The 12372-nt window shown below is 37.7% G+C and overlaps 1 protein-coding gene across 2 annotated transcripts in view; it reads left to right on the top strand.

The window, feature by feature from the left end:
- ERCC8 (ERCC excision repair 8, CSA ubiquitin ligase complex subunit) overlaps positions 1 to 11553 on the top strand; it is a 37828-nt gene extending 26275 nt beyond the window's left edge. For both annotated transcript variants that reach the window (XM_085214493.1, XM_085214494.1), the window contains exons 10-12: positions 3711 to 3908; positions 8081 to 8167; positions 9809 to 11553. In XM_085214493.1, the coding sequence (XP_085070619.1) occupies positions 3711 to 3908; positions 8081 to 8167; positions 9809 to 9877 (354 nt within the window). In that variant the 3' untranslated portion in view covers positions 9878 to 11553. The remainder of the gene's footprint in view (positions 1 to 3710; positions 3909 to 8080; positions 8168 to 9808) is intronic.
- The last annotated feature ends 819 nt before the right edge of the window (positions 11554 to 12372 follow it).

Here is a 12372-nt window from a genome sequence, read left to right as displayed (position 1 = left end):
TCCCCTTTTCCAGTTTCCCTGACATCAACTTTTCAGATATGATTGAGAGTGGCTTGGCAACCACATCAGCCAGCTCCCTTAGGACCCTGGGTTGTATGTCATCCAGCCCCATGGACTTGTACACATTCAATCTCATGAGTCTGTTTCAGACTTGCTCTGCTTTTACAGTGGGGGGAATTTGCTCCCCAATTCCTACTTTGAGGTTCTGAGATTCACAATATTCTTAACTAATCTAATAAATTGCTAATATAATTTAGCAATTTATTCTTCATTATTTTATCCTTCATGAATCTTTTTTTCTTCCTAATCCATTTATCTTTGCATTTATTTATGTTATCCTTCTGCTTGCCCTTCAGTTGTTTTCATATTGCTTTTTCATATTCTACCCTTTTCTGCTAACTCCTAAGTTGTGATACAGAATCTCAGTGTTGCAGATGCTCTGCCATTGTTCCTTTGTCCCAGAGCAAGAGGTGACTTATTGAGAAATTGCTGAGGAAAGTTTCTTGTGTTGGCTAGATTGGCACTTCTGCTCTTTGCTGTGGTATTGGCATATTCAGTTCAGAAATGTAGTCCTCTGTAACTTTGGGCAATCGATAAACAAGGGCTACTTATAGTGTGAAGAGGTAGTAATATCACAGAATCATAGAATGATCTGAATTGAAAGGAACCTCAAAGATAATCTAGTTTCAACCCCCCTGCTATGTGCAAGTTGCCAGCCACTAAACCAGGCTGCCCAGAGCCACATCCAGCCTGGCCTTGAATGCCTCCAGGGATGGGGCGTCCACAACCTTCTTGGGCAACCTGTTCCAGTGTGTCACCAACCTCTGGGTGAAAAACTTTCTCCTAATATCTATCCTAAACCTCCCATATCTTAGTTTAAAACTATTTCCACTTGTTCTTTCACTATCAATCCTCATAAACAATCATACTCTCTCCTGTCTATACACTCTCTTCAAGTATTGGAAGGCTGCAGTGAGTTGTCCCAAGAGCCTTCTCTTCTCCAAGCTAAACAAGCCCAGTTCCCTCAACCTTCGTCATAGAAAAGGTACTCCGGTCCTCTGATAATCTTAGTGGCCCTCTTCTGGACCCATTCCAAGATCCATATCCTTCTTGTGCTGGAGGTTCGAGACCTGGACTCAGTACTCCAGATGGGGCCTCACAAGAGCTCCCCTCTCTCCCTGCTGGCCACCCCTTTTTTAATGCAGCCCAGAACACAGTTGGCCTTCCAGGCTGCAAGCACACACTGCTGGCTCATGTCCCCCATGTCCAGCTTCTCGTCCACCAGGACCTCCAAGTCTTTTTCCACAGAGCTGCTCTTGAGGAGATCTTCCCCCAGTCCGTGTAAACACCTGGGATTGCCCCGGCCCAAGTTCAGCACCCTGCACTTGGCCTTGTTGAACCTCATTAGGTTCTCATGGATCCATTTCTCCAGCTTGTCCAGATCCCTCTGGATGGCTTCCCTTCTCTCCAATCTATGGACTGCACCATTCAGCTTGGTGTTGTCTGCAAACTTGCTGAGGGTGTACCCGATGCTGTCATCTGTGTTAGTGATAAAGATTTTGAAGAGCACTGGTCCTAAAACCGACCCCTGGGGGGCACCACTTGTGATTGGCCTCCATCCTATACATAGAGCCATTGATCACAGCCATTTGGCTGCGTCCAGCCAGCCAGTTCTTAATCCACCAAACAGTCTGTCTTTCAAATCCACGTCTCCAACTTAGAGAGAAGGATGTGGTGAGGGACCAATGTCAAAGGCCTTGCAGACATCCAGGTAGATGACATCCACCACCCTTCCCCTGTCCACCGAAGCCGTCACTCCATCACAGAAGGCTGCCAGATTGGTCAGGCACAATCTGCCCTTAGTGAAGCCATGCTGGCTGTCTCAGATCACCTCTTTATCTCATATGTGCCTTAACATAGCTTCTAGAGGGATCTGCTTCATGATCTTCCCAGGCACAGAGGTGAGGCTCACCAGTCTGTGGTTCCCTGGGTCTTCCTTTCTCCCTTTCTTAAAAATGGGAGTAACGTTTCCCTTTTTCCAGTCACCAGGGATTTTACCAGACAGCCAAGATTTTTCAAATATGATGGAGAGCAGCTCAGCAACAACATCAGCCTCTTCTCTCAGAACACTGGCATGGATATCATCTGGCCCCTTGGAACTTATATACATTCAGTTGCATGAGGAGGTCTCAGAATTGTTCCACTATTACAGTGGGATGGAATCTGCTCCCCACACCCACAAGTAGAAATTCAGGGCCCTGGCAGACATGGGGAGGAGTCTAATCACCAGTGAAGACTGAGGCAAAGCACTCATTGAGTACGTCAGCTTTTTCTGTCTGAAGAAACCAGCTCTCTGTTACCTTTTATCAGAGGGGGAACACTTTCCTTGGCCTGTCTCCTCCTGCCTATGTACCTTTAGAACCCCTTTTTGTTATCTTTCACATCCCTTGCCAAGTTCAGCTCCACCTGTGCCTTGGCTTTCCTAATCCTGTCTCTGCACACACAGACAACAGACCTGTATTCCTCCCAGGCTACACAACCCTTCTTTCACTTCTTATACACTTCCCTCTTTTCTCTCAGTTTAAACTTCAGGTCTTTGCATAGCCATGCCTGTTGCCTGCTTCCCCTGCTTGACTTCTGGGCAATGGAGAGCCACTGTGCTTTCAGAAGGGTGTCCTTAAAGAGCTGACAGCTCTGTTCTGTGCCCATGCCCTTAAGTACAGTTTCCCAGGGAATCCCACTCAGCAGTTCCTTGTGCAGCCAAACTTTGCTCTCCAAAAGCACAAGATCCTGACTCTGCTTTTTGCCAGTCCTGCATTACTGGAGATCACAAACTCCACCAGGACACAGTCATTGCACCCAGGCTGCCTCCAGTCTTAGCCTTTTTAATGCTCTCCTCTGCATTGGTGAGCACCAGGTCCAGTAAGGCTTCACCTCGGGTCGGGTAGATCAGTTTTTGTTCAATATGCAGACTAAAGACTTGCAGTGAACTCAATGGATTTTAAGGATAATTCTGATATGAATACACTACCAATTCTCTTTGTTCTTGTTCTTAAAATTGTGAATGGAATTGTCTAAGCCAGCACTCACTGTGGACTACAAGAAACATTGTTACTATTTCTTCTTTCTGTTTCTATTTGAAAACTAGTATTTAGAAGTGATGTATTGATTTCTTTTTTCCTGTGCACGGCATATTTTAAGAGCTCGATAGAAAATGTAATTGCCACGTATTCAAGTAGGTTCTTAAAGCTGTAAATGTTAAATTTACGCTTAATGGAACCTAAGAAAGCACAATGTATATGTTGTTTATAATTGTATACCATTGTATAAGTCTAATAGGCAGAAAATGATTATGTTGGATCATCTAGGAATATGTTTAAGGAGGTAATTCCTGAACCAATTCTAATTTTGGTGATAGTTTGGCTACTACTAAGTGTAGATCTGGCATATAACCTTTGCAGATTCTGCCTCCAAGAGCTAAATTTCTGATTTATAGTTGTTATTAAGGAGAGTATGAAATTTAATGGACAGGAAGAAGTGATTCTCTTGATACGTACCAGTAACTGCAAATCTCAAGAGTTGTGTTAGCATTATGAAGCTTACTTTATGAATTTTACCAGATTAATGAGTAAATAAAATTGCCCTTTTTATGTAAAGTTATTTCCTGTATTTTTAGTTAAGAACTAACAACATAAATTTTTCTTTTACAGGTTAATTATGGCAAAGTCTGTAATGAAAGTAGAAAAGGACTCAAATTCAGCGTCTCTTGTGGCTGTAGTCCAGACTTTGCCTTTGTCCCATATAAAAGTACTATTGCTGTTTATACAGTTTTCTCAGGAGAATTGGTAACTATGCTTCGAGGTCATTATAATACTGTTGACTGCTGTGTATTTCAACCTAACTTTCAGGTAAGTAAAGTATTGATGACAACTCTGAAGTATTTAAGGAGGAAGTTTTTTACTGAGAAGGTGATGAGGCCCTGGCACAGCTGCCCAGAGAAGCTGTGGATGCCACATCCATAGAGGTGTTCAGGGCCAGGTTGGATGGGGTCTTGGGTGGCCTGAGCTGGTGGGTGGCCATGCTGTCCACAGCACGGGGGTTGGAACTCAATGATGTTTAAGTACCTTTCAACCAAAGCCATTCTGTGATTGCCAGAACATATACACAGAAAGAGGTAGATTTTCAGGGAAGTACTTTAATCAAAGAGCTTGACAAAACAGATAGTTCTGTGGCCTGTGTGCCAAGTGAAAAAAGTTCGGTAAAATTCTTCTGATAGTACTTTGTACATTGGGTTCCTTCAACTACTCATTTCCTTTCACACAGGTTACTTTTCAATATACCTAGAATAATTTTTGTCGTTGTTTTGTCATTAATAAATTGCGTTATGGCTTTTTCTGTTTTCTGTAAGAGTGGAGGTGAGACATTTGCCTTTCTTTGAAACAGCTAAGAATCATCACAGTAAGAAAGAATACACCTTCTTGAAGTGCACTGAAATGAAGTGTTAGTATTGCTTGTAGTACTAAGCAACCTCTTAAGTACATGGCCAGAATAATCTTGCTCAAACACCAATAGTTATAACCACCACTGGATCTATAAACAGTTTAGATAAACTTGCTGAGAACATGATGAGCTTAATAAATTAATCCGAGCATGTTTCACGTAAGAAATAGCATAGTATTACAAGGATTTATAGCTTCAGCAGACTTTTTTCCTTGCACACTTTTCCTTTCCTTCTATGGTACATTATTCCCTCATCATTAAAGTCTTAAAAGTCACAAAGCCTAATTTGTCATGTGATATTTTACAACAAATTGTCCTTATAGTTTATGCTGGTGTGGCATGAGTAGTGTAGAGATAGTGTGGATTTTAAGTCTGCTATATACTTGTCTTCAGGTATGGAGCACAGCACCTTATCTTCCAGGTCCTCCTTCTAGTCTTATGTTTCTAAAATATCCAGCAGAAATATTTGAGTCAAAAAGGGCAGTTATTATCCTTCTGTGACTCATTTACAGGTGAAAAATGTAGCTGATGACAAACATCTTTCTTACTTTTTATCACATCTGAAATTGGTGTGCACTGTATAGTTTCTACAATTTCCACCTAGTACTGGATCTCTGTTAGCATTTTCTTCAAACTAATATTCTTTCAAACTTCTTTGCTATCTTTAAACTTTTTTGATGATCTTTCATACCCACCGCTAAATCTCATCTTCAGTTTTTCTTAATATTTTTTCTGTTTTAAATTTCTCATTGATATTAATAGTTGTCAGTCCTTTACTTTCTTCCTGTTTATTAGCTGACATAGGCACTAAGAGGAACTTCTAATTTACACCAATTTTGTTTTTGAGCTGAGAAGTGTCTTCTGTTCAGAATTGTGTAAAAAATGTGATCCCAGATACCCATGCAGCTGTTTGGAATCCAGTGGTGTTACTCTTTATCTGTTCTTATTAGGTCCAAATTAATTAGCAGGTTTGTGTTTGAGATCCATGGGGAGCTGTCTCCACAGAATGGTATGAGATTTAGTTAATGTATGTATATATCCCTTTTGAGATCTTGGGAATAGAGCCATAAAATCCATATTATTGTTGGCCTAAATTTTTCTTACGTAAATCTCTCTGTGAAGTTAATAAGATGTTAGTCTGCTTGAGTAATAAGAACTGTAGAATTTGGCTTATTAAAAGAGCCATTAATCTTATAAGAGTTAGGTAATTTCAAGGGTGGTGTGGAAAAGGAAATACTCATTGTGAAATCTTTAAGATGCTGTTTACTGCCGTTGAACTAAATATCCTGGATATCATTGTGTGACGTTAACTGCTTAAAATAGTCTACGTAAACAAACAAGACCTATGTTTTCCATTCAGAAAAAGAAATGAAATTAAGCCCCACACACAAATAACATGCCATAAAATATCAGCCACACCTCAGAAGCTAGTGTTGTTTGAAATTAGAGCTACTTCTATTTCTCAGGAAATGCCAATGACACCAGCAAAGGAATTTGGCAAATGTAGTTGTAGGCAACACATAACGATAACTAAAATTTAGGGTAGGTCTTATCTACAATCTTTTCTCAGAGTTTGAAAGCATAATATAGAAATATTATACTATACTGGAACATAAACAGTGCAGGAGCCTTACCCATTCTCTCTTCTTTTGACTGACTTTATATGTGAGTCAGCATTTCAGGTTGTAATAATTAATTGTAAATGTTGGTCCAGTGCAGTGTATTAACTGAAGATCTTGCAATCCCAGGATAAAAGAAATGTAACAAATATTAATAAAGATTAAGTGGAAGTATGCTGATGTCCCCACTACATTCCTTACAAGGAGGAATTTGGGGTTGTGAGGAGTTGCTTGTTTTAAAGCTCAAATGATATCCCGCATCTTGCCAGAGAAAGGATGCTTGAGTAGAGTACTGCTGGCAGGATGAAGTGAGGTTTGACCCATGCCTTGGTGTAACTTAGATCTGTCATCTTCTTTTAGGCAAGATAATTAGAATGTATATCTGTCATAAAACTATAAGCTCTAATCTTGCGTGTCTTTTATGCATGAGTAACTGGGAGCAGTTTTGTGGTAGTAGGGAGCTTATAAAAAAAGGTGGACTTACTTTTTAGATAGATAGGACAAGGAGAAATGGCTTTAAACTGAAAGAGTGGAGATGTAGATTAGATATTTGGAGGAATTTCTTTACTCAGAGGACGTGAAGCACTGGCAAAGGGTGCCCAGAGAAGCTGTGGTGCCCCATCCCTGTAGGTGTTCAAGGCAAGGTTGGATGGTGCCCTGGATAGCCTGAGCTGGTGGGGAGCAGCTCTGCCCTTTGCAGGGCGGTTGGAACTGGGTGAGATTTATGGTCTCTTCTAACCCAAGTCCTTCTCTGATACTTTGAGAAGTGTTTCAGTTCACTTGAAAAAGATTACCTATCAAAGTGGGTATCTATTTCTCTAAGTGCCTACTAAGCATTAAGTTTTTTGCACCATCAGTGTATTTCATATGGTTCTACAATTGCATATACGTAATACAGAAGGAGACTTTCTGCAAAGGTGTATCTCTAATAATTTATTGAACTTACATTGAATCAATTTATTATAATTATGCACATACGCACAGTTACCAGTTTAAGTCAGCACATTTAAAGACTTTTATGCTGCCAGCTTGAATACAGAAAAATTACATTAATATGTCTGACTTGTGCAGTTTAAACACATGGGCAATATTCAAGTGTTGTCAGATATTTTATATGGGAAGCAGGAGTATGTTTCAAGATTTAAGGCATATGAGAGAATTGGGACATTGGCTCATTTGGAAAAGAGAAGCATTATTATTGCAAAATTTACTGTGAAGTTTGTGCATTATTTCTCATTAAAAAACATCCTCAGTTTAAAATGGCAGAAAAGTCTATATTTCCTTAATAACTAAGAAAATGAAGCTGTATTTGTTTGCTGTTCTGCATGGAGGCTGTTTGCTTCCATGTGTTTGCAGGATGCCTTTCACAATGGAATCTCAGTTCTTAGTCATTACCATAATAAATAAGGCTATTTATATTAAAAATAATAAATCAGTCTTTCTGATCTCTGTCTTCCCAGCAGGATACAGTTCTTTATTTGTTCTTTTCCTTTACCCTAGGCATACTAAAACTATGTTTACTTAGTATTTTTTTACTCCATACTTAGACTCTCTTCTAACATGTGTCTTAGTAGATGATTGTAGCCTGACTCATATTTTTTAATTAAAAAAAATTGTTTTTCTTTCTTGCATCTCCGTTGACAATCTTATAAGCTTTCTGATTTTTAAAATACATTTCTTTTCAGGACACATGAAAGAGGGAAAAAGAAAAGTGCTTTTAGGCAATAAAGTATATTTAAATATGAGTAGTAGTATTTTGGTGAGTAGTCTGGGGAAAATACATAAACATTCTTTTTGTTTAGCATATTTTTTAAAAATACTATTTGTCAAGATTATATTAGAACTAGAAATAATGCATTTGTCTGTATTTAAAAATAAATATTTCATGAACTTTTTTTCCCCAACATCATTTGCTATCCAGTGTATTTCTGTATGAGTCATTTTTACTTGCTTTCTTAAAGGAACTTTATAGTGGTAGCAAAGATTGCAATATCCTTGCATGGATACCAGCTCTTCGAGAACCAGTTCTTGATGATGTTTCAGAGAAGGTAATTTATATTTTTTCAGTTTGAACTGTTCTTTTTATGGCTGTTGTACTTGGGTGGGAAATAGTTACATATGAAATTGTAGTTACATATGAATAATAATAGTTACATATGAAATAATTATCAGAATTTTTACCAGCTGCTGATTTAGAGGAGAATCACTTGTTGTTTTGGTACAGTCTTCTAGTTGCTGTGAGGTTTTGAGAGGGTTTTTCTTTCACAGTCACATATAACCACTTTGTAGACTTCTAGCTTCACATTTCATTAAAAGTAGTACTTGTCATTTGGCTGTCAGACTTATAATTTCCACTTCAGGTTCCTTACTTTCACACCAAATATTTTTGATGCAGGAATATTACCAAAAAAAAAAAAAAAAAGACTCTAAACAGGCAAACTTTAATAACTAGAAGAAGACATTTGGGCTATTTCAGAGAAGATTCATAGATAACAACGTTTTCCAAGAAAGTATGTTTTTCCTCTTAGTACTAGAGCTGAGCCATAAAAATTATAGTGAACAGTTTGAGGTGGGGAGAAAATTCCAGATTTTGAGGAACTGAAACAAAATCAGAGTCTGGCAACATCTGATAAAGAAATCAAGTTTGTATTGTGTCTTTTTTTGCTCATTTTGCTACATTTTTGCTCACAGCATACAAAAATTCCAGTTTTAAAATTTCCGACATGTTTCATTTGGGGGAATGATCAGAGTTGAAGCAGTTTTGTAATGTTTGCTTCATTTAGAAGCACAAATTATTTCAAAACTATCCTACATTTTAGCAAATTTTTAAAAGTAGCTTTAGAAGTTGGATAACCTAAAGCCAAAATGTGCTCGACTGACCTGAGGTGAAAATTTTTGCTTTAGCTTACAATTTTGCTGTGAGTGAATTTTTTTTTTTTCTATGCAAAGCAAAAGAGCAACAGCAGCAACAACAACAAAACATTGCCCAGATGTGGCTATAACTGCTGTTTGAAGTTTGACATTATGGAGGTATTTTCTTAAACTGCAGCTGCTGTTCGCAAAGTTCGTAAGTTACCACTGCCTCTGAAAGAAGCAGTTCTGCTCCCTACCTCTCTGACACTAGTTACTACTATTTCTCACATGCTAGAACAGGCATTGAATTTCCTTTATGGTCAAAATAAGAACCCAGGATGGATTTAAATAAGGAAAACTGTTTTACCCAGAGTCAGAACTATGATTCAGTGCAACGCATGGCTGCACAAACTCTCAAGCTGAAGTGAGAACTAGTTATTAGACATAAACAAGCCAAAATTACTTGAGAGTATACTGCTAGGTTATTCTAGGCCAGTGAATTTCTGACTTAAACTATTGACATAAAACAAACACAGTAGTATCTATATGTCATAATTTAAATTCAGATATATGTTAATTTTCCAGTCAATGCTCCAGATCTTTTGGCTGAAGTGGAAATTAAATAGAGTACTGTTTCTTCTTCTAGTTTGTCTTGTTTCTATTGTCTTGTCTCTAATCAGCAGAATGGCCAAAGAATTCTTTAAAAAAATCCATTAACCATGAGGGAGACAAGATAGTCTGCAGATAGATAGTAATTTAAGAAATGCCTTTAGCACAGAACTTATTTGATTTGATTTTTAATTAAGCCAACCACTGAGAATTTTTATTTTCTTTAGTCTCTGCGTCGGCAGCACTTAAATCCAGCATATGAAGATGCGTGGAGCAGCAGTGATGACGAAGACTGAATTTCAATTACATACTGATATAAAATTGACATTCAGGCGCTGCATTCAAGGACTTTATCTGCAGAAGTGGATATTGGTAGATTTGTTGTGACGGGATTCCTGATACTATTCTCTTAAAGCAGAGTCAGAAACGAGATTCAGAAACAAGATTCTGTTTCTTGTCTTCTTTCTTCACTGTTACCTTTACATCTAAAGATTTACTTTTTATGTTTTTTTTTTTTTAAATACTTTTTCCACTGGTCTTCTTTTTTCAGTATTGAACAACTGATAAAGGAAAATTTAAATCCCTTGGGACCAGTTAGCATTGCACTGTTTGTAATACATAAAGAGGTAATCCCTTCATTTCAGAGAGATGATACAGAGGATTTTGCCTTAAGAAGGACTAGCTCAGGGATACTTTTTTACAATGTCTAGATTAGGAGACTGGGTCCATTTTCAACTGCTTATATACTTTGGGAGCTAACAGAATTTTGTGCTCTTCTTTTAAATTTTATCAGTTCCGCAGAAGTTTCTCTAGAAATGCAGTATTCAGTCCAGAAAGAAGCATAGCTGGGATCATTAATTCAGGTATTTGTTTGGTGACCCCATCAACTTCTATCTTAATCTGTACTATAAAATTAAGAGTAGAGGCTAGGGTTTCATTAGGGTTTTTATTGCTGCTGTTAAGAGGTTTTTAAGATCAGCAAATAAGTTCTACAAATAACTCTCACATCTCTAGCCAACGTGGAGAATTTGTGGACAGAGACAGACATTATGTACAGTACAAGGCAAAGAAAGGATCACATTTCAAGTTAGACATAGAAAACCTAGTCCTTCAAAACTGCTTTCTTCTGAATTTGTAGTCCAAAGCTGGTCTGTTTTGGAAAGGAGGAGTTGTGTGGAATCATTGTCTAATCTCAGTCACTAGCTTTTGCCTGAGACATGGCATAATCACCAGTTGGGGACTTGAGCTGGTTAGACAGAAACGCAGTTTATTCAGGAAAAGAATAAAAAAACCTTTCCAAACCAGAGGTAATGGTAGGACAACAAACTCAAATAGAAGGAAAAAAATGTTGTATACATAAATGAAAGAAAACAAGTCAATCTTTTTATGATGTGTATTGTTAGTGTGATTATTATGCATATTATAGTTAATACACTATCCTTTTGTATTTAATATTTATACAAGGTAACAACTGTCAATTTTTGTAGCAATGTAGAAGCCAGAATAATACAAAGTGAGAAGTGCACGTGTCAGGGAAATGCTATAACTAAACAAGTTTGATATGTAATGTGAATTTGCTGGTGGAGACAGAAAATTTAGCTTGCCCTGTTAAATCAAGCTGTAAAGTGGAAAACTTCCCAGAGTTTCAGATTAAGTTAGTTTAAGGACCATTTCTGAGACTAGATGAGTGAATTTTCTACTTGTTAAAAAATGATCATTTTCATTACAGTGGTGGCTGTTCCATCTAAGAGTGGAAAACTTAGAGAACGTATTTGAGGCAAAATTACATGTTTTGATTTTTCTTTTAAAAAATATGTGCTATTAAAGCGACCTTTTTGTGTGTTACAATTGTGCTTATAATTTGTATATGCCAACTGCAGTTCATGTATTTGGTATTTGGATTTCTGAAATGTTGCTCGGTAAGTCATAGCAGTGCTGGTTAGCAAAGAATAAATTCATTATTTTTTCAATACGTTTTTAGTTGTCTGTAATATGACCATGGATTATGTTGAATTTAGGAAATAAATAACCCACAAAAATGCATCCTTAATCAAACGAGGCCTGTGGAGATCTTGTAATGGTGTATGGAATGGGAGAGATGTAGAAATCTGAATTTATTTAAGAAGGTAAAGTGTAAAGCAAAACCCACAAATGAGTGTTGTATTACATTTTGTTGCTGTTTGTTTTTTGTTTTTGAATGGCTTTCCTCTCTCAAAGTTCCCTTTCACAAATTTGCAACTTTGTTCAGGTTTGTTTTTTCTCATAAGGTGTTCAGATGCAAACATGACAAGCCTGGTAAGGAAGCTACCATACCCTTTAAATATTTATTTAAATATTTATTTAAATATTGTGCTGCTGATGCAGAAGAAGAGTACAAAGTGCTCACCGGTTCCCCAGTATACCACCAACTACAGCCAGCAACAGGCTTAGTGATGCTGCTTTGTGTTAGCCAATTCACAATTAAACAATTCTGTTAGAAGATGAGAACAATCAGAAATTTTCTAGCCATCCTTTTTGGACCAATAGCTCCGCTTATCAGTGCCAAAATAAATTTCTTGTGCCTAATACAGTATAATATAGTTGTCCTACTGTGGACAACTGTATTTTTCCAGTTACCCAGATGCTTTTGGGGGCCTTGTCCCTGTGACTATAGTCTGAAAAACATATCCAAGTAATTTTTTTGCATCTTACTCCTCACTTCCCTGTGCTTTGAGTGCACAGTTGTTGAGATTGGAAGAGATTCTGACAATCACCTGTGTCACTGCTTGTTGCAGACAAGCCTCCAACTGGA

This window comes from Meleagris gallopavo, chromosome Z (genome assembly GCF_905368555.1).
Source record: "Meleagris gallopavo chromosome Z, MGAL_WU_HG_1.1, whole genome shotgun sequence".
NCBI lineage: Eukaryota > Metazoa > Chordata > Aves > Galliformes > Phasianidae > Meleagris > Meleagris gallopavo.
The sequence above is the reverse complement of the archived record's forward strand: the minus strand, read 5'-3'. Positions and strand labels throughout refer to the sequence as shown.